Source organism: Coenobita brevimanus, chromosome 82 (assembly GCF_032717465.1).
Source record: "Coenobita brevimanus isolate Jiangsu-jjx chromosome 82, ASM3271746v2, whole genome shotgun sequence".
NCBI classification, from domain to species: domain Eukaryota; kingdom Metazoa; phylum Arthropoda; class Malacostraca; order Decapoda; family Coenobitidae; genus Coenobita; species Coenobita brevimanus.
In genome coordinates, this window is record NC_137035.1 from 8146284 (window position 1) to 8169392 (window position 23109).

The 23109-nt window shown below is 42.6% G+C and overlaps 1 protein-coding gene across 1 annotated transcript in view; it reads left to right on the top strand.

Annotated features, from left to right (window-relative positions):
* Nucleotides 1–23109, top strand: part of LOC145409678 (uncharacterized) — a 631921-nt gene that overhangs the window by 502529 nt on the left and 106283 nt on the right. The window contains exon 17 of the mRNA XM_080280029.1: nucleotides 49–236. Coding sequence (XP_080136155.1) covers nucleotides 49–236 — 188 coding nt within the window. The remainder of the gene's footprint in view (nucleotides 1–48; nucleotides 237–23109) is intronic.

The following is a 23109-nucleotide window of genomic DNA, read 5'->3' on the forward strand; positions in this document are numbered from 1 at the left end:
AGACTCAGATTTTGCCCTGTATGAATGATGTCTGCTTTTCCTTCACAGCTTCCTCAGCCAGAATCCAAGAAAGTTCAAGGAGAGCCATTAATAAGGGCCAAATATGAGCCTCCTACTACCGACCTTCCTCCTGTACCAGCCCAGGGACTTCAGGCTGTTCCGACCCGTCCAGTTTTGTCAGAAGGAGCCAAGAAGAAGCTGGCAGAGGCTCGGGCTAGCTATGACACAGACTACAGGTATAGCTCTTTTACCCTCACAGTACACCCTCATCCCACACCAGGCAGAGTACCCCCTCCTCCCCAGACATCATATTTTGTTCACCAGCAGTTGCCCTCAGCATTACCTGACAAACAGACTCTAAACTCACTACTAATCATCTCCCGACTTTTATCACTATAACAGTACAATCCTTAATAGAACGATCATGCCTCACGTACACCAATTACAAGAAAACAGACTGAACAGACTTCACAGAAGAAACAGAACAGCACTTCAGCACACATAGCAACACACCCATCACCAATATTTGTTTTGTTACCTTTTGTTTATAAAGGCTCCAACACATTCACATGCATCAACCTTGGTCACCTAATGTCGGCTCTCCATGCTGCTCGATCTCTGGCATCCCCCCTGTTCAGTCCATTATCACTGAGGTCACACTCTGTAACCTCGTGATTTTCATTTTTATTTTATTTTTATTTTTTTTTCAACAACGCTACGCAACTACATTCACACATGTTGCTTTCCTTATCCATTTTTCATCCCCCCATTCTCTCCACATGCCCATACAATCTCGATCTACCCCTCCTCATCACAATACCAATCATCCCTCCTCTCAGCTGTTGTATAAACTAGCCCCCCGGGCCTCGCATTCAGCCTAATCATTGTCACCTCTGTACATTTGAGCCTACAATTATCCTCTTCCTTTGCTGCCCAGGTCTCACTACCATACAGATATACACTCCTAACACATGCTGCATACAAAGATTCCTTACCACAGAGGGAAAGCCCTCTCAGTGTCAGGAGAGGCAACAGCTCCCTGAACATCTTCCAACCACTCCTCACTCCAGCCACACCTCCATCACAAAACATTTCATCAAAGAACAAAACTCTTCCACACACTCAAGGGACTCACCAGGAAGATCAGTCCTTTTATGCCTGACAATCTCCACAAGCTCACAGCATTACATCGTTCACAAGAAACCGGCATTATCTCATAGTCTATCCCAAATACCAATACCTCTCATAGGTACCCACATATTACAGATATTACATCTTCATCATCATCATCCGGACCTCCTTTCCCACCCTATCGAATGATGTTTAGCCAATAAATGGCCGCAGGCGCCGTTTGAGCGTGGCTTATAAAAAACTGCAAAAATTTGGGGGAAGTGAACAAACATTCTGAACATCTTCAGACTGACCTACACTACACTCCCATATACCCCATCAAACAGTTCAGAGCCTGCTGCTGTGATGAGTGGATTTTCAATTTTTTCACTCCTGGCCATGCCTAAACAAGCACAACTACACCAATTATCTTGACCCAGGCAGAACTTATCATCTTTGTCCTCTCTTGCAAAACACACAACCACCTGTTTACGATTATGAAGTAATACAGGCACAAACAAAAAAGACATGATAATAAGTGAAAAATACATTTTTGTCTTGGTATCTATACCTATTTACTCAGGTTTAATGTAATGATTTGGATCATTAGATGCAGTGCAACTTGTAGAAAACTGTGAAAACTTCTGGGAAGTGAACTAAAATCTTGGACATGAGACTGACCTTGACTTCACCCTCTCACATATCATCTGTCAGTTCACCACCTGCCGTCATCATGAGTGGATGTATGAATTTTTCGCTCGTTGCCGTGCCTAAAAACACATAGTTACACCCATTATCTCGACCCAGACAGAAAATACAATCTTTTTCCTCCCTTGCAAAACACACACAACCACCCTGCTTATGAGACAGCAATATATATTGCGAAAATAACAAGGTAAAATGATAAAGATGAACGTAAAATGATAGAGAAATATGAACATGTTATGACGGAAAAAATACGTTTTCCCCTGTCTGTAAACGTATTTATTTCTGCTTTGTCTCTGTATTCATAATAATTAGACGTATTCTTAGTTCTGAAACTGCATTACGATTCTATTGTTAGCCGTGCTTGTGGTGTGGGAGCTCGAAGTTGCAACTCAACTTCCGTATTGCTAATAGGATCTGACCCTCCACTTTGTTCTCCCATAGCAGAGCCTAGCCTCGGAGGACGTGCAGTTTTCTCATTTAGTACTGAAAAGTCAACCTTTTCGCTCCCTTTTCCTAGCATGGGCACAACGATAACGTAAAAAATAACTCAAAACTACCATAAGCATATTTTATATCAAATTGGTGAAAAAGTATTCATAAAAATTTCTTTCCAGCCATTCCTAACATGTTATGTACTTAAATCATCTGATATCATCATATCTCACAAATGCGCAACATTTCAGCACCATTCGCATTGTTTTGGGAGGTAAAAAAAAAATAACAACACCTGCCTAGTTGCATTGCAGCAGCGCCCCTGGGTGGCGGATATTGGTTGCCGATATTTCTGCAACTTTTGCACTCCATTGCAAGCCACAAAATTCATCTAGGAAGCTGGGATTTGCACTGTTAGGTGCATCTGAACTTTCTCTTCAATATGGCAAGAAAAAAAAAAAAAAATGAAACTTAAAAAAATGGCCTTGGTGTCACCTTAGCATGCACGGAAAATTCCAGGACTTGAGCCATGGAGGGGTTAAAAAGGGGTGCTGAACCCTTGATCATGCACTTCTCCTCACAACATTCATCCAGCCAGTTCGATCTCTTGTCACACCCCTAGCCTCACCGACTTCCATACCTCTCTTCCTCACACACTCATCCATTATATCCCTCCACCTTCTCCTTGGCCATACCTTGCCTCCTCCCTCCATCAAATTCACTCAGATATACCTTTTTCACCACTCTGTTGTTATCCATATCTCCTCATGACCATACCATCTCAGTACACTTTCTTCGATTCTGGTGTTCACAGACTTCCTCACTCCACATCTTTCATGAATCACATTACAATATTTCGTATCCTATCCACTCTTTATACTCCATATACATTCCTCAGCAGTCCCATCTCCACTGCTCTCTTTCTTGACTTTTCATTTTCTTGCTACGCCATAGTCTCACATCCATATGTTAAAGTTGGCACTAACACTCTTCCATGTAAGCCTCTTGCAGCTGCAACACTATAGCCTCTGTTTCTCATCAAGGTCGTCATAGCACTAGCTACTTTCCTTCCTTGTGTCACTTTCCTTTTCACTTCTTTTACGAATTTTCCTCTCTCTTTTTTATCACTGTACCCAGGTATTTGAACTCTCTCACCAGGTCCAGTCTCTCTCTGTTCACTGTGACATCACACTGGGAGTCACCTTCTCTCTCAGTAACTATCGCTTTACTCTTTTCTACATTTACTCTGAAGGCACAACGCTCGCAGATATCAGCAAAACTCTTCCCTAGTCTGCCAATTTCTTGTCAAGTATTTGCAAGTAGTACTGCATCATCAGCATACAACAAATTTGAAATATTTCATCCATCACCATTCATTACTAATGCCATCGCTCTTTCCATTCCTTGTGTTTTTACTTCTCTCATACGGCTACCACAAATTGACGTAGGACCTCCCCCCACGAGGTATTAAAAAACACTGAAATCATAGTATATCACAATGTTTATTCATGAAATACCATTCATTAATATGAAATCATGTTTCCCTTGTTTTTCAGGACCAGTTGCATGCATTTTGGCATGGAATCACTTAGATCTCAAAAGTAATCTAAGGACATTTCTTTGCACCAAACATTTGTCAGTTCAGTCTCGTGGTTGTCCAGATTGGGTGTCTTCATCTCTGCCATGATTTTCTTCATCTTTGCCCAGCAGTTTTCTATCAGATTTAGATTGGGACTGTTGCCAGGCCAGTCGAGGACCTCAGTCCGATTATCCTGAAGCCATTTTGTCACCTTTCTTGACTTGTGACATGGAGCTGAATCATGCATGAAAAAGTCGCACCCAGGAATAACAAAAAAGTTTAACAAATGATCTTTCAGAACTTGAATGTACTGGCCACCATTCATCATCAAGTTCTTAGGAAGAAAGTAGAGGCCTCCCCTTCCCATTTCACCTGAGAAACTCCCCCATACCATTACTGATTGAGGGTGTGTAACAGTCAACACCGTGTAAGCAGGGTCATATCGACTACGGGAGACCGGGCAACGAACCTTGGCAGAACACACTTGGAACACTTGAAATGTGCTTTCATCGGAACACATAACTTTTCTTCACTCATCTGATGTCCAGTGTGCATACTTCTTGGCAAACTGAATGTGCTGCTTCTTCATGCGGTCAGTGAGAAGTGGTTTCTTGGCTTTGGTGGGGCTTGGCAAACCCAGCTCCTTCTGCAAGCGATGTTGGGTAGTTCGAATTGAGATGTCTTGTAACAGCTGGGGATGCATTCTCTTCAATTCTGCAGCTGTCAGTCAAGGATTCTTGATTACTTCCCTCATCAGAAGCGTATCTATACCTCTGGAAGTCATTCTCTTCTTTCCACTGCCATGCTTGCACAGCAGGTGGCAGGCTGCGCACTGCAGCAAGATTCTTCATGACTGTCGACTTTACAAGTCCAGTACGTTCACAAATCGTATTGATAGAGACATTATCCTGCTCCATGCAATGGTACGGACCCTCTGATCCCTTGAGCAGTACTTTCCAGGCATGACAACTCGACTCTAGGAAAGTAACAGGGCAAACAATAATGCATACGAAAAAGAGGGAGGTGCAAGTGTACTAGTACCTCTGCGATCCAGACTCTTACGTAGTCAAAAGGGGCAAAAATCAAGCCACTAGTGATGACCACTGTGTGCTGGAACGGTTGGAAACTCAAATTGACAGGGACTCACTCCCAATAGCGGCCTCTTCGGTTGTGTTTATTACTTTTCAAGTGGTCAAGTTAAGAGTGGTAGCATGCCAGAATGATGGGGTCAGTCTCCATCTCGGCCAACCTAAGCCCGACCTTCGCAGTTTCCCAAAATGCTTCTGGGTTACACATTAACAAGCTACTAGGTAATCTCTATACCACCAGTTCTTAAGGGTTATGCAAACAATAAAGTTTGAGTGGGAGGAAAAGTGTATTAACCCCTTAACCGCGGGGCGTCACTTTCATGACGCTTGGGAGCAAGGGATCATACCACAGGGCGTCACTTTTGTGATTCTGTGTTATTTTGAAATCGCCCAGGCTTTCAAGTGGTGGCTTTTATCATCTATCAGTACTGCCAATGTCCAACACTATTCAGCACTCCTAATCTTATCTGTACTCCCATCCATTGTTGACAATTTTGCCATTTCTCCATGTTCTTGACTCCCCTCCCTACCTCCTCTCCATTACCCTCTCCTCTCGCCTGCCCGGCCGTGCTATGCTAAGTAAATCTTCCCTGGAATTTTCCACTGATTTCATCCATTGAAATAAGCCCTATGCCCTATTCTTATACCAAATAATATATACAAGAAAGAAATAAGGTAAGTGATAGTGCCATACACCTGGAATTGGCAAATTATCACCTGACAGCACCTCATGTGCACTCGTTCGCTAATTTTCGCTGTTTATTTCCCCTTGAAATATGCCGTATAATCTATTCTCATAATAAAAATATATATATAAGAAAGGAAGGGAGAAGCCTAAGTGATATTTACATTCACCTGGAACTACCTAATTTATTATGTATTGTCGAGATTTCCTGCCAATCATTTCATAGCGTATATATTAGCAGCTGTCACCCCGCTGACATTGGCAGCATTGCACTCCCCCTAGGCAGGCCACCACACTGTATTCAATTTACTGTCGTCTTTCAAGGTGAAAACATGTCGTATTCGCGCCTGCCCAATTCCACCACTTTTTAGCCCCATGCAAAGAGTCCTGTGACCTCTACCCCCTACTAACCCTCATGTGGAAAGAGGTAAAGGGCTAAGTGACTGCTGTGGAACTTGAACTGGCTAATTTGTCAATGAAAATGATAGACAGTGCTTACGATCTATCTGGTGAGTAAAACAGTGCAAGTGGAAATGTAAATAATGTGTAAAGAATGTGTAAACAGCAAGTGAAAGCAATGAATGTAAATATAAGTGAACAGTAGAAAATTGTTTTATAAGTTACTGCAAATGACTGCATAACACAGTGTAAATAAAACAGAAATGTAAATAATGTAAATAAAATAGAGAATGTAAATAGAAATGTAAATGAGTAGTAATATAAGAATACGAGTATATATACTAGGAGTAATGAAAGTGAAAGTTTCACTATAGCATGTATGAATACTATGAGTTATGAAAGTGGAAGTGAAAGTGACAGATTCACTCTCAACGCTAGTATACAGGATGAGAAAGTGAATGCTGCATATTTTACTGAAAGAGAAATTGAATGCCTACAGTGACAATAAACTACTATTACTGAAGGAAACTTATGGATAAAGACTGTTGATATCTATCTATCTATCTATCTATCTATCTATCTATAGCCTGATGCCCTAATCCCGCAAAGGGTGGCCACAGACAAAACGCCTCCAAATCGCTCTGTCACCCACCATTTGACTACCCTCCCCCCAACTCACCCCCCTCTCCCTCATATACCTCTCAACTCCATCCCTCCACCTCATCCTCGGTCTACCTCTCCCTCTCCCTCCCTCCACTTCACCTACATACACCCTCTTAGTCAGTCTTTCATTCTCCATTCTCTTCACATGTCCAAACCACCTCAGTGTATTTCTCCTAATCTTCTCAACCACATCCACATCCATCCCACAGCGTTCCTTCACTTCTTCATTTGTCAACCTGTCCCTCCGTATCACTCCACATGCTCCTCTCAAGTAACTCATTTCCACTGCGCTCACTCTTGACTTGTTCCCCTCTTGCAAGGTCAATGCCTCGCTTCCATACGTCAGGGTAGGGATCACAATACTATCATGCAGTGACTTCTTAACTTCCATACTCACCTCCCTATTTCTCATCACTGCTTTCAGTATACCAACAACCTTCCTTCCCTGCTGTACCCTTTCACGCACTTCATCCCCCAAAGTTCCATCTTTACTCATCGCACTACCCAAGTACTTGAATGCACTCACATTCTCCATATCCTCACCATCCAACCTCACTGCACACTCTGTGACTTCATTCCTCTCAAACACCATAACTTTACTTTTGTTTACATTAACTTTCAGATTCCTCCTCCTACACACTGTCCCAAATTCATTCACCAAACCTTGCAACTCCCATTCATCTTCACTCAACAGTACTGTATCATCAGCAAACAGCAACACCGGAAGCTTCCAAATCTCACCCTCGTTCATTAGAGCCACCCCCACATCCACTGCCCTACCCTGCACCTCCTTTACAACCCCATCCATGTATATATTAAACAGCCATGGAGACATCACACAACCCTGTTTCAATCCCACATTGAGATCAAACAACTCACTCAGCTCACCATCCACTCGCACCGTAACCCTAGCTCCCTCGTACATACTCTTCACAGCACTCAACAATTTCCCATCCACTCCATATATTCTTAATACCTTCCACATACCTTGCCTATCTATTCTGTCATAAGCTTTCTCCAAGTCCATGAAGGCAGCATACACTTTCCTTCCCTTCTCTAGATACTTCTCCACTAAACATCTTAGAACAAATATCTGATCTACACACCTTTTTCCCTTCCTAAATCCCCCTTGTTCTTCTCCAACTAGCTCCTCTGTCATATGCCTAACCCTATCAATGAGTATTCTACCATATATTTTACCACACTAAGTAGGGAAATACCCCTATGGTTACCACATACTTCTCTCTCTCCTTTTCCTTTGTATAAAGGAACAATTATACCTGATTTCCAGTCCTCTGGAACCCTTCCCTCATCCCAAGCCAATCTACACAACTTCCATATCCACTCCACAACAATCTCACCCTCATACCTAAGCATTTCACCACACACTCCATCAATTCCTGGGGCCTTTCCCAACTTAATATTCTTCATCGCTTCCACTACTTCCTCCCTACTGATCTCTTCCTCCCTCCTCTCATCTCTTCTTCTCCCAGCCATTCCCCAACCACTTATACTCACACTGCTCTCACTCTCCACATTCAACAAATCCTCAAAGTGCTCCTTCCATCTCCTCATTTTCTCTCTCTTCTCCACCAGCAATCTACGAGTATTATTCTTATCTTTCACTCCCCTACTATTTCCCCTTTCACACTGCCTTACTTTCTTTACCTCCTTCCAAAACAATTACTTACTCTTCCTCCATTTATATAAGTGTTATATAGTAATAGAAATATAAACTGTGAGTGTTTTTATGAACAATAAATGACAGAACACCAGTGGCGAACGATCGCAAGTGGGAAGGTCATACGTGCTCGTAATTTTCATTGCTTTCACAGTGTTTTTTTTTTTTTTTTTTTTTTTTGGAGTATGGATTCCAAACTATTTGAGAATGATAGAATAGTGTTTCTAGTGATAATATCAGGCTGTGGTAATCATATTACGCGTTGTCGGGAAGTGTAAAGTGGAGACTTCGTTACCCAACTTCAGAGGTCTCCACAAGTCCTATGGTACTTGATGAAGGCTCAGCAAACATCCCAGGAGAAAGCTGAAGGTATGTGCCATATGCATATTTAATTATAATATTCTAGGACTAGTAGCAGCCGTGGCTCAGTGGGTTAGAGCCCTCCACTCTGACCAGAGGGCCGGATGATCGAATCCACCCAAGGGTCATTGGTAGATATCAGGAAGGGCATCCGATCATAAAATGCTACACACTCCAGTCCAAAGTCCTCTACCCAGGGGCAACGCCTTAGCCCTTCAGGGATACCTGGCGTTTAAAAATAAAAAAAAAAAAAAAAAAAAAAAACTGATTTTTGGCAAATATTTTTGGAGTCTGTCAGAGCGCGAATATGCCCGCGAGACACACAAGTCAGGCAAGAACAACCCCGCGGTTTAGGGGTTAACAAGACCTAAAATGAGAATAGAAATCATCCCATCTACTAACCTTACAGAATAATTCTGAATAAGTTGGCACGTTATTCAAACACCTATATAGTACTAATATCAAATTCCAGTGAATTTAGCTCCCTTCATCCCAGGTTCAGTCCAATGTGGCTGTCCATATCGTCCCTCTGAGCTCATAGTTCACTGGTCCAGTCTTCTAATATTCTTGACCTTGATTTCCACACTGGGACCTTGACCTCCACACTTGGACTTTGACCTCCGCACTGGGGGAGGATGACGGCAGTACCGACCATCTGTCACATTTCCTGGTTGGTGGGCGAGTAACATGCCAGTCTACTCGTGGTGGAAAGGGAGGGGGAGGATGACAGCTGCACAAGTTGAGGTGATATTATGGTATACTGCAGTTTTTAAATCATCTCTATAATGAGGCAGTGAGAAAAATTAAACACAGTATCAGTTCACTGCCAAATTATTAATGGAACAAGTTTAAATGAAGACTGGCTGCACAAGTTGAGGTGATATTGCGATATACAGCAGTACGTAGTATTAAGTACAATGTTGATTTTAGCAAATTCTTTAAAATTCTAGTACATCTATGGGTGCCTGAAAATGTCTTTCTATGAGTCAGTGATAATGCTGACTGTGAAGAATGATGAAGAAAAGATGGTGGTGAACAGTGAGGATATTAAACATGCCTGAGAAGAGCATTATAACTGATTGCTGAATGAGTTTGTTTGGAACACGGAAGCTTTTGAGTCAGTAGATCCAACATTTGGCCCATGGCCTACGATTGATGCTGCTATTGTGGGTAGGGCAATAGGCGGGATCCAGACTGGGAAGGCAGCACGCTTTTTTTTTTTTTTTTTTTTTTTTTTTTTTTTTTTTTAAATGCAAGGAAGAAGGAACCAAAGGCCATGAGCCCGCAATAAGAGTTCCCTCTAAGAGAAAAACAAAATACAAGAGAGAGCCTAATTCAAGATCTGTTCATTTCGAGATGCCTGGACACACTGCGTTTGAAAGACTGGAGATTATAGGCAGCAGGAAATACAGACAGAGGGAGACCATTCTAGAGTTGACCTGTTGCATAAATGAAGAACTGGGAGTAACGGTTAACTCTTGCATTAGAGAGTTGGACAGAAAAGGGATGAGAGTTTGCTGCTAGATGGGTGCTACGCGCCGGTTGAAGAGGTGGAGAAATGCATGCAGATAGTCCAGAGGAGCAGTGACCATTAAAGTAGCGATAGAAAAGAGATAAAGATGCAACAGTGCGGCGAAGAGACAGAGGTTGAAGGGAGTCAGTAAGAGGAGGAGGGTTAATGAGACGAAAAGCCTTTGACTCCACCCTATTGAGAAGAGCTGTATGTGGGGAGCCTCCCCACACATGAGAGTTGTACTCCACACAGGGGCGGATAAAACCCCTGTATACAGTAGAGTCAACAATTGTGCAGGGGTAAAGAAAGAATGGAGTCGGCTTAGCATACCCAATCTCTTGGAAGCAGATTTTACAAGAGATGTATTATGATCTTTCCAAGATAAGTCCCGTGTAAATGAAACCCCAAGCATGTTCAAGGATGATGCAGGATTAAGCTGAATATTATTAAACATTAGTGGGTATACCTGTGGAAGATTTTGACGGGTTGATAGGTGTAAGAACTGAGTCTTAGAAGCAATAAAAACAACAAGATTATTTTTACCCCAGTCAGAGATACGAGCCAAGTCAGACATTAGGTGTACCACAGCCTTATCCCTTGTTTGTTGAAGTAACTGCTGAGATGGGCGTTGTGGGAACCGAATGTAAAGGTGAAGGTTGAAGTCATCAGCGTATAAGTGGACAGGGTTGGATGTACAGCTTACAATGTCGTTGATGAATAAAAGGAAGAGAGTTGGTGATAGGACAGAGCCCTGAGGAACACCACTGTTGATAGATCTAGGAGAAGAATGATGGCCGTCTACAACAGCGGCTATAGAACGACTAGAAAGGAAGCTAGCGATGAAGGCACAGATAGAAGGATAGAAACCGTAAGAGGGCAGTTTGGAAATTAAAGATTTATGCCAGACTCGATCGAAAGCCTTTGAGATGTCAAGTGCAATGGCAAAGCTTTCGGCAAAGTCCCGAAAGGAGGATGACCAGGAGTCTGAAAGGTAGGTGAGAAGATCGCCAGTGGAGCGTCCCTGATGGAACCCGTACTGACGATCAGAAAGAAGGTTGTGATAGGAAAGATGCTTTAAAATTTTTCTATTGAGAATTTACTCGAAAACTTTTGAAATACAGGACGTTAAAGCAATTGGACGATAGTTGGAGGGTTGGGAGTGGTCACCCTTCTTTGGGACTGGCTGAGTGAGAGCAAATTTCCAGCAAGAAGGAAAGGTACAAGTTGACAGACAAAGGCGAAAGAGTTTGCCTAGGCAGGGTGTAAGCACAGAAGCACAGTTCTTGAGAACAACAGGATGGACTCCATCAGGCCCATATGCCTTGTTAGTATTGAGGCCAGTGATGGCAGAAAATACATCAGCTGAAGAAATTTTAATGTCAGCCATGAGGAAGTCAGAGGCGGGAAGTGATAGAGGAACAGCACCGGAATCGTCTAAGGTGGAATTGGAGGAGAAAGTCTGTGCAAAGAGATCTGCTTTATCAGTAGAAGAAATAGCTACAGAACCATCGTAGTAGAAAAGAGGAGGGAAAGATGATGAGGTAAAGTTGTTAGAAAGGTTTTTGGCAAGGTGCCAGAAGGAGCAGGAAGAATCCGAGTTGGAGAGTTGAGAGCATTTAGTACGGATGAAATTATTTTTAGCAGAACAAAGAACAGACTTAGCACGATTCTGGGCAGAAACGTAAAGATGATGTGATTCAGGGGTGAGTTGGCTCCGGTACCTTTTGTAGGCCCTCTCTTTGTTGCGGACAGTCAAAGGATATGAGAAAGGAATGAATGCTTCCATGCCTGAGAGAATAACCTCCATAATGCCCAAGGCACACTCAGATGGCTCCTGGCCATGGAAGCAATAATCATTCCAGGGAAAATCAAAGAAGTACTGCCTGAGGGCCTCCCAATCCGCGGCTCGAAAATGCCACAGGCAACGTTTCCCTGGAGGGTCCACAGGCCGTACCGGAGTGATAGGACAGGTTAAGGTGATAATGTTGTGATCGGAGGAGCCCAACGGAGGGAAAAGATTAACAGTGTAAGCAGAAGAATTAGTTGTAAGGAAGAGGTCAGGTATGTTGGAGCTCTCTCCAAGGCGGTCTGGGATACGGGTAGGGTGCTGCACAAGCTGCCCTAGGTCACTAAGGATAGAAAAGCCTGAGTTGACTGCTGAATTGCTGAAGGTCTCAGTAGTGGGGTTAGTTACTTATTTTATTATTAAGATTATAGATGACTGTGTTGCCCCAGATGATTGGCTTAAGAGTGTGATTATATATACGTACAAAGGGAACAGGAAAGAGGAAATTATAGACATAAAACTTTGGACCAGATAATGAAAGTAATGGAGAGTGTTCTAGAAGATATGATTAGAGAGAGTGAGTATTGATGAGATATAGTTTGGGTTCATGCCAGACAAAGGGACCATTGATGCCATATTCATTGTTCAACAGCTACAGGAAAATTACACCCATTGCAAATTGACTTAGGACCTACACACACGGAATTGCTATGGGAAAGTTGTCTGTCTTTGCTTTGTGTTTCCACCTTTACCAAGTGGAGGTTTTGGGCAAGAAGTACCGTATTTTCGGGCAATATAAGGCGCACACTAATTTTGGCAGGCCCAATCTGGGAAAAATAAAAGAATACAACTAACCCCAGACTCCCTGGCTGAATGTCTCAAACTTTCGGCACTTGGCCCATTTACATATCACTACATAACCATTCATGTGCTGGTTATAAAATTTTCATGTACAGGAATCATGAAAATTTAGACTGACACCCTTTGGTAAGCTACCATGGTAGGCTGTTATAGTATTTATCGTAACACTACCAAATATCACCACTGACCTCCACCATCACCAGTATTGGCCATCGTTAATAGCTCTAACCATTATCAACAAACAGCACTAAAATTATCAATCATCACAATTAATATTATCAATATCTTCTTCTTCCTGAGTTAAAGGGCATTGTAGGCAGTAGTCTAATTAACCCTCGCCAGGGCCTTCTCAGGCTACAGGACCAATGGTAACTTGCGGATGTTACATCTGGTGTACACGCCCTGACTGCCTCAGGAACTCCAGGGTGTGGTGAATAACAGCAGCTCGATCCGTGGTGGCCAGACCACAGCCCCCTAACAACACTGGAAGAGTGAGGGTAGTGATACCCATGGAAGCCAAAGCATCCTTGAGTCTCACTTGGAGGGAGTGAAAGTGGGGACAGTCTAACAGGAAATGGTGGATAGTGTCTTCAACATTCAGGCACCACTGACAATTGGGACTTGGGGCTATATTTATCCTATATAAATGGGATGCCAGACCTGTATGACCTAATCTCAGACGCACTAGAGCAGTATCCAAGGCTTGGGACGATGACCGCGCCCATGGATTGGGGGAGGAATCTTGTCTGTAATGCCCTAGGGTGGTACAGGAAAGACTTGCTTGCATAATTGAGTTCCAATGGGAGTAACAAGACCGTAGGACAAGATGGGAGAAGCTGCCAAAATCTAATGGGTAATGTTCCACAGAGGGGGAAGAATGCGCCATAGTAGCTGCTCTATCAACAGCCTCATTAGCTCGTATACCCACATGGGAAGGTATCCACTGGAAATGCATGGAATACCCATGGGAGTCCATGGACAGAAGGATGGTCTGGATCTCAAACACTAACTGCCTATGTGCAGAGGAGGATAGAGAACTTACTGTAAGAGAGAGAGAGATGACTGGGAGTCAGAGAAAACAACTACTGTATTGGCTGGGGAGGTATCATATCTCTAACAAACTGTAAGGCCCCTAAAATAGCATACAACTCAGAGGCCATCACAGAGTGGCTCCCATCTAGTCTTCAGGTTCGACAAATGGAAAGGGCTTCTACAAACATGGCTGCAGAGGATGATGGTGGTGTAAGGGAATGGGAGCCATTGGTGAAAACCTGGAGGAATCCTTGATAAGAAAGGGAGACAAGTTCTTTAAATAAGTTAGGGGCAAAAAGATCGTTGCCAGCTTTACAGTAGGGGACGTGGAGGGTGAGACTAAACATAGAAGGCAGAGGGGACCAGGGTGGGATAGGGGAGACAGGGGAGACTGTGGAAGGAGTAGGAGGAGGAAGGGAGAGGACAGAGGAGCAAAGGGCACAGACAAGGACAGGGACATGGGAACAGAGAGGCCAGGAGGGAGTGAGGGGGTCAACAGGAGAATGGGTGAAAAGCACACGAAGAGGATGGGATGGGGAGAAGGACATGATGCAACGATAAGTCGACGTTATGATGATGTCTGGCCCATGCTAGTGGCAAGACACCAGACTCCGCATGTAGGGACACCACTGGGGAGGGCCTAAATGCCCCCAAAGCTATCCATAAGGCAGTGTTCTGGATGACTTCCAACCTATCCAAAACTGACGGGGAGGCTGAACCATAAATATCGACACCATACTGTATCCTGCTTAAGATGTAGACGCTATAGAACTTCCCGGGAGGCCCCCCAGCATGTCCCAGCTAAACTTTTCATTATGTCAAGGCGTTTCAAGCACGAGGATCTTAAATACTCAATATGGGATTTCCATGTTAGGACAGGTCCGTCCAGACGGAGGCCTAGGAAAGTGTGTTGGCGTGGCAGGGGGACCGGTCCACCTCCCAGGGAGATAAGAGGGAAAGAGGGAAAGCTACGCTTGAGGGTAAAACACATCAGTGCACATTTCTCAACATTAGCCTGCAGCCCCCACCTGCCTAACCATTGAAGGAGGGCATCCACCCCGGCATAAAGGCACTGTTGAGCTTTTAACAACGTGGGAGCTGTACTGAGCAGTGTAAGATCATCTGCATAAACAAGTGGGGTGGTGGCTTGGGGACGTGGGAGATCTTTTCGAAGCACATTAAATAAAAATGGGCTTAAGGCAGCTCTCTGAGGAACGCCGCGCCTAACATGATGTGGTGTAGACATGGCCCCTCCCACTGATACAGAAGACTGCCTACTTGTTAAGAAACTGAGCAGCCAGGATAGGGGGGACCCCTGGAATTATCAGTCTCCACTCCACACTGCATCACTGTGATCACTTGTAAACAAACATGGTGACCCAAGTTGTGCAGAGTTGCCAAATCTGTCTTAGCAAACACTGCTAGATTGGTATTCAAAAACCACTAAAAGTCACTAAGTAGAAATCCTACACCACTAAGTCTTTCATTTTCCTTTCCTCTGTAGTAAAATAGGAGTTTGCTGTCTTCGAGCTGAATTACTTTTTCATCTTTTCTGCGGATCTCACTCAAACCTACTGTATCCCAACTAATGTTTTCCAGTTCAGTCATCAGGTTATCAAGTTTGTAATCTTCTGTGAGGCTTCTTACATTGTATGTGTAGATCATCATCAATTTCATTTTCTTTAACATCCAAGAGTCTAATTTTCCAACACAGTGCCTACTCACTTTCAGTGGCACACTGCCCGTAAGCACAGGAGGCAGTGCGGTTGGACCTTTAGCAGACGAAGATCCAACAGGAACGCCCGTCAAATCATTTGCAACAGAACTCATGTTTGGTTGAGAGGATTGTGGCAAATAGTCTCACCTCCCTGCCACATAGCTTCTGGTGAGATGTATTTTTTTGCCACCTTATTCGTTATATTCGGTGGAGCCCAATATATCTATAGGGGGTCCCATGGTCCGCACGGTCTAAGACGGTACCTCGTATATCTACAAGTCCTTCCCCTATCCGCCACCCGGGGACTCGCCAGGTATCAGTGGGATCCTGCCCCTGGATATATATATATATATATATATATATATATATATATATATATATATATATATATACATATACATATACATATATATATATATATACATATATCTATCTATCTATCTATCTATATATATATATATATATATATATATCTTTATCTGTCTATCTATCTATATACATACAGTATATATATATATATATATATATATATATATATATATTTATCTATCTATATATACAGTATATATATATATATATACACAGTAAAATCTCAAATTTCGATGGACATATGTACCCAAAAACCGCATCTAAATTCAAAACATCGAAATTTAAACTGAACTTCTTATGGGAAAAATCAGTTTGGGTCCAGGGTTTCCCAACTTCACTACGTAAAATCATGATTTTTTGCCCACACTCCCTGTAAACTTTATGAACTGTAAATGTGGTTAAGTAACTGTAGTTCTGCACTGTATTGCCATATTGTACTGTAGTGTAGAATACAGCAAAAAATTTTACAGTTTGTCACTATACTGTCAGTTTTTATTACAGTAGTTACTGCACACTGTACAGTACAGTACTTACCTTAGGTTATGGAATATTATCACTTGGCTGGCTGGTGTTGGTGGTGTGGGCCAGGGGTAAACTACTCAGTTGAAGTAGCCTTCTCTGTGGAGGTATCCAACCCAAACCCCACAAAATCAAAATAATCCTCGAGTATCTGGACATCTGCAGTGTCAACATCTTCCTCCTCACCATCTTGGATGGTTATTAAGGTAATACATTTTTTGTTTTCACTATGTGGAAATAAATTATAATAATGTTATTTAAGCACTAAATGGCAGAAATGTGCTTAATTTTTATAAAATAAATGGTTGTATGATAATCTTAGCGAGAATACTATAATTTTGGCCACAATGTACGATAACCTCGGATCCGAGAATTTCCATCCCAGACTGAGAGCATTGAGATGCACGACTTTCCATCGAAACGTGGGATAGGCAAACCACTCAAAAATGCATCAAATTTTGATTCATCAAATTCTACCCCCTGGGGGTAGGGGGGTTTTCAAGAATACTCCCCCAGTATCCCTGCTTGCCGTAAAAGGCGACTAAAAGGGTTGGCGGAGGGTTAGTGCCCCTCCCCGGAAAACAACTAACTAAAAAAACAAACAAGAAGCCTCGGACAAGGACTGACCAAACGTTGACGACCCAGGACCGGACAAAGGACTTGGTAATGTGTACATGGAATGTAAGAGGAGCGAATGATGAGGTGAAAGAGAGAGAGATTGTCCAGGTGCTTGAGGATGCGAAAGTGGATGTATGTGGAATAACTGAAACAAAATGGAGAGGAGAAAGTGTGAGAGAATGGGAGTATGGATGGGGTATATGTGCAGGAGTAGATGAGAATGAGAGGGCAAAGGAAGGAGTGTGTATAGTTGTGAGTAAAAGATGGAAGAAGAGCATAAGACAGTATGGATCAGTTGGGTCAAGGATTGTGTGGGTAAAGTTGAAAGTTGGAATACAAATGTGGGCGATTGTGTGTGTGTATGCGCCAACGCAAGATCGTGCTAGAAGAGTGAGAGAAGAGTTCTGGACAAATGTGGAAGTGTGCATGGAAAAGTTTGGAAGGAATGAGAGAGTGTTTTTGATCGGTGATATGAATGGTAAAGTTGGTAATGTGAAGGTGGATGGAATAGTTGGTGAGTGGGGTGTGCCTGCTGAGATAGATGAGAATGGGAGTGCGTTAGTGGACATCTGTGCTGGGAGGGGGTTGGTAATAGCCACACTCTTCAGACATAAAATGATCCACAGGTATACATGGCGAGTGATGAGAAGGGTGGGTGGTGAACTGAATGAAAGGAAGGCAATGATTGATTATGTGTGTGTGGATGAAAGGATGCGAAGATGTATATTGGATGCAAGAGTTTATAGAGGTTGGGGGAGTGGCCTTTCTGACCACTACTTGGTGGTGGCCAGAATTAGGATGCAAGTAAGATGGAGGAATAGAAGAAGGGAAAGACGAGAGGAAGGAGTAGTTGCAAGGAGAGTGGAAAGGTTACAAGAGGATGAGAAAAAGGCAGAGTATAAGAGAGAAGTGGAGGAACGATTGGGCAAATATGAATTGGAGCAGATGGGAGACGTGGAAGGTGTGTAAGATATTTACAGAAGAAATATGTGCAGCATGTGATGTGGTGTGTGGAAGGAAGAGAAGACGGAGGGGGGTGCAAGGAACAGCGTGGTGGACTGAAGAGGTGAAACAGGCTGTGGCACAAAAGAAGAAAGCATACAATGAATGGATGAGAAATAGGGGCGTGGAAGAAGTTGAGAGGCAGAAGAGAGAGTTATATGTGGAAAGGAAGAGAGAGGTGAAAAGATTAGTAAGAGAGAGTAAGAAGAGAGTGGATCAGGAATTTGGAAGGAATTTGAGTGTAAAGTGGAGGGACTGTAAGAAAATGTTCTGGAGAGAAGTAAAAAGAGTAAGACAGGGTGGAAGTGAAGTTAGCAGGGGAGTGAAAGATAAACATGGTAGATTACTAGTGGAGAAGGGAGAAAAAGTGAGCAGATGGAGAGAACACTTTAAGGAATTGTTGAACGTAGAGGATGGAAGTAATGCGAGTATAAGTGGCTGGGGAATGGCTGGGAGAAGGAGGGAGGTGAGAAGACAGGTAGAAATCAGTAGGATAGAGGTTGTGGAAGCAATGAAGAAAGTTAAATCGGGGAAAGCCCCAGGAATTGATGGAGTGTGTGGTGAGATGCTGAAGCATGGGGGAGAGATAGTAGTAGAATGGATGTGGAAGATGTGCAAATTGGCCTGGGAGGAAGGTAGAGTCCCGGAGGATTGGAAGTCAGGTATAATTATTCCCTTGTACAAAGGAAAAGGGGAAAAAGAAGTGTGTGGTAATCATAGGGGCATTTGTCTTCTTAGTATAATAGGAAAAGTGTATGGTAGGATACTTATAGATAGAGTTAGAGAAAGAACAGAGAAATTAGTTGGAGAAGAACAGGGAGGCTTTAGGAAGGGAAGAGGTTGTGTAGATCAGATATTCATTCTTAGATCTTTAGTGGAAAAGTTTCTAGAGAAGGGAAAGAAGTTGTATGCGGCTTTCATGGATTTGGAGAAAGCATATGACAGGGTGGATAGACAAGGATAGTGGAAAGTGTTAAGAATATATGGAGTAGATGGGAAGTTGTTGAATGCTGTGAAGAGTATGTATGATGGTGCTAAGGCTGCAGTGCGTGTGGATGGTGAACTAAGTGAATTTTTCTCTTTGAAAGTTGGTTTGAAACAGGGATGTGTCATGTCTCCATGGTTGTTCAATCTGTACATGGATGGGGTAATAAAAGAGGTACAAGGTAGGGTAGTGGATGTTGGAGTGGCCCTGGTGAGAGAGGATAGTGTTTGGAAACTCCCTGTACTGTTGTTTGCAGATGATACTGTGTTGTTGAGTGAAGATGAAGGGGAGCTGCAAGGCTTGGTGGATGAGTTTGAGAGAGTGTGTAAGAAACGGAACCTAAAGGTGAATGTTGGGAAGAGTAAAGTGATGGTCTTTGAGAGAGGTGAAGTCAGTGAATGTATAGCGAGGTTGGATGGTGAGGAATTGGAAAATGTGAGTACGTTTAAGTATTTGGGTAGTGTGATGAGTAAGGATGGAGGTTTGGAGGGTGAAGTGCTTGAAAGGGTACAGCAGGGAAGAAAGGTTGCTGGTTCCTTGAAAGCAGTGATAAGAAACAGGGAAGTGAGCATGGAAGTGAAAAAGTTACTACATGACAGTATTGTGATACCAACTCTAACGTACGGAAGTGAAGCTTGGACGTTGTTGGAAGGACACAAGTCAAGAGTGAGAGCAGTGGAAATGAGTTATTTAAGAGGAGCTTGTGGAGTCACGTGGAGAGACAGGCTGACGAATGAGGATATAAAGGAGCGTTGTGGTGTTGATGTGGATGTGATAGGAAGTTGCCAGGAGGAACACACTGAGGTGGTTTGGCCATGTGGAGAGGATGGAGGGTGAAAGACTGACGAAGAGAGTGTATGTGAGTGAGGTGGAGGGTGGAAGAGGGAGGGGGAGACCGAGGATGAGATGGAGGGATGGGGTGGAGAGAGGTATGAGAGAGGGGGGTGTGAGTTGGGAGCAGGGTAGTGAAATGGCGGGGGACAGGGCGACTTGGAGGCGATTTGTTTGTGGCCACCCCAAACGGGATTGAGGCGTCTGGCAATAGATAGATAGATAGATATATATATACAGTGGAATCTCTTTTATCCGAAAATCATGGGACTTTCAAAGTTTCGTTTAATCAATTTTTTCGGATAAAAGATACTATAATATTATGTGGGATACAAGGGAACAGTACTGTACTCACCCATCACCCATTTCTGGCAACGTCTAGCCCACCACTACCACCAGCACCCCAAAAGCCACTTAACCATCACCAAAACACTTAATACATTGTAGTAGCTACTTATGTAACTGCAATTTTGTAACTGTAATAGAAACTGTCAATAAATCTTCAAGTAAACTTGAATAAACCTTCATCGAAACAATTAAGTAATTCACTGGCGCAACCAACGCTTGCTCTAGTGACCCTCGGAGCAACCGTAAACTAACACTAGTGGCGCGAAACAAGCCTGCTGTGTTTGAATTTTCGGATAGATTTCGGATTTTTGCAGTTAATCGAAATGAGAATGTTTTAGTAAAACTTACGGTTAATGGCATATTACGGTTAAAAGAATCTCGGATAAAAGAGACTCCACTGTATATATATATATATATATATACACACACCCACACACACACACACACACACACAGTAATCCCTTTATTATCCGGATGCCCACTAATCGGACACCCCACTACCCGGACACTGTGGGCCTGGACTTTCGGAACCCCAAAATGGCCAAGAAAAAGAAGAAAATCCCCCCAAATCCGAATTTTTTCCCACCCATAATTTGAAGTTCGTGCGTGGTATTGAACAACTGTGTTTATGCACGACCCCTTCACCCCTTCCTTCCTCCCCCCTTCCCCAGTTACCACCTAACCACCATCGAGAGTAGATGTTCATCACAATGGATGCCACATGTGCTTGTTTTTGTGAATAAACAGTGAATAAACTGCAATACCTCACCACTAGACCAGATGGGAATTTATAGAGTTGTGCAGTGTTAAGAAAGCAGAATTTTAGAGTGCAAAGGATTAAGTGTGGAGTGCAAACTGGCTGTTGAAACTGGCATGGCACAGTTAAAAACAGAATGTGCAGTGTTAAACAGTTACAACTCACAGTGCAAAGAATTTAGTACAGCACAACACCGGATTACTGTACATGCTTCAAGAGCATTTTCACCACTGCCAGAGCCTTAGAGGCGGCAGCCACAGATGTGCTGTAAGTACCCTGTACACTGCTAAATATTTTCCAAACTCACTTGTAATTCCTCATTCTCTGGTTCCTTTTCATTTATATCATGCTTTATGTCCACTTTTGGTGTGAATAGGGTCTTAAATAGGTGCTACGCATGTCCGGTAGAGAGTTATTTAGGTGGCTTTCAAAATCAGGCTGGGTTAGGGTCCATAAGTACCAGTCCAAGAGGCAGGGGCCCAGTATCCGGACAAACCCACTTCCCGGACATGCCTTTGGCTCCATTACATCGGATATTGGTGGGATTACTGTGTGTATATATATATATATATATATATATATATATATATATATTTATGTATGTATACAGTAAAAGTCCTATTACAGTACAAGTCCCATTATTCGGCATCTATGGGACCAGGATGATGCCGAGAAATTAGATTTGCCGAATAATCAAAAACCTACCCACTCAGTACCTTAAATATATTGGTGAACACTGTCATCACCACTTATGGTATTACAACTGTGTTTGGAGAGAGTTCTGTATACCGTACAATACTGCAATCAATACAGTACTATACCTGAATCTGAAATATATACATATATATATATATATATATATATATATATATATATAAATTAGTGAACATATACAAGGGTAATGATACAGTAGACCTACAAGTCAGATAACACTTCCTGGATGGCCGAAATGATACAGAATATTACCTACCAGCTCAGTACATTACTTATTGGTGAACTCATCACTACTTATATTATTACAAATATGTTTGGAGTGAGTACTGTATACAGTACTTTTTCCAAACAAAATAAAATAGTCGGAAAATTGCATAAAATAAAGTAAAGGGATCTGAATTGGTAAGGTCTTTCTGATGAAAGTTATAACTTACATTTAGCACTCACTCTTTTGTTCGTTTTTTTGTTTACATGTGAAAGGAGAGTAATGATGGAAACAGTAATGTATTCCATGAGCCCCTTAATAACCTCCGACATTGAACAACCCTTTACAGTACCGATGTCGAGTTAGTGAGCTATGGAAAAACTGTGAACAATTATGGGAATGGAACGAAGGTCACTGGTATGTTTGCACGACTCTACGCTACGATTCCAAGCAGTCAGGGGGTCAGTTAATCTCAGATGTTTTCGCCCATTTGGTAAATGCACCGTAACTTTATCAATTCTCCAGTCAATCATAGCGAATCATAGCATGGGTTTCGGAAGCTAAATAACACATTTCTAGGTGCGCCAGACGATTATCTTCACATCTTATAAGAAAATGGAAGAAATTAAATCCCTCTCTGAGTACGTAAAGTTCTTCCATTCTTCTGGAATCAATTTTTTTTTCTTAAAGATGGGAAGATGATCGTCTGGCTCACCTAGCAATGTGTTATTTAGCTTCCTAAACCCATGCTATGATTCGCTGTGAGTCACGGAAAGACTGATAAAGTTTCGATGTATTTACCAAATGGGCGAAAACATCTGAGATTAACCGATTAGCCTAACTGCTTGGAATCGTAGCGTAGTCATGTAAACATACCAGTGACCTTCGTTCCCTCCCCATAATTGTTCAGTTTTCTTTATAGCTCACACTAACTTAACATCACTGACATCGGCACTGTAAAAGGTTGTTCAGTGCCGGAGGTTATTAAGGGGTTAAAGGGATATATTACTGTTTGCATCAATGCTCTCTCTTTCACGTTAAGCACAAAAACAAACAAAAGAATGAGCACTAAATGTACGTTTAACTTTCATCAGAGAGACCTTAGCAATTCATATTCCTCCAGTTTATTTTTAAGTATTTTTCTGAC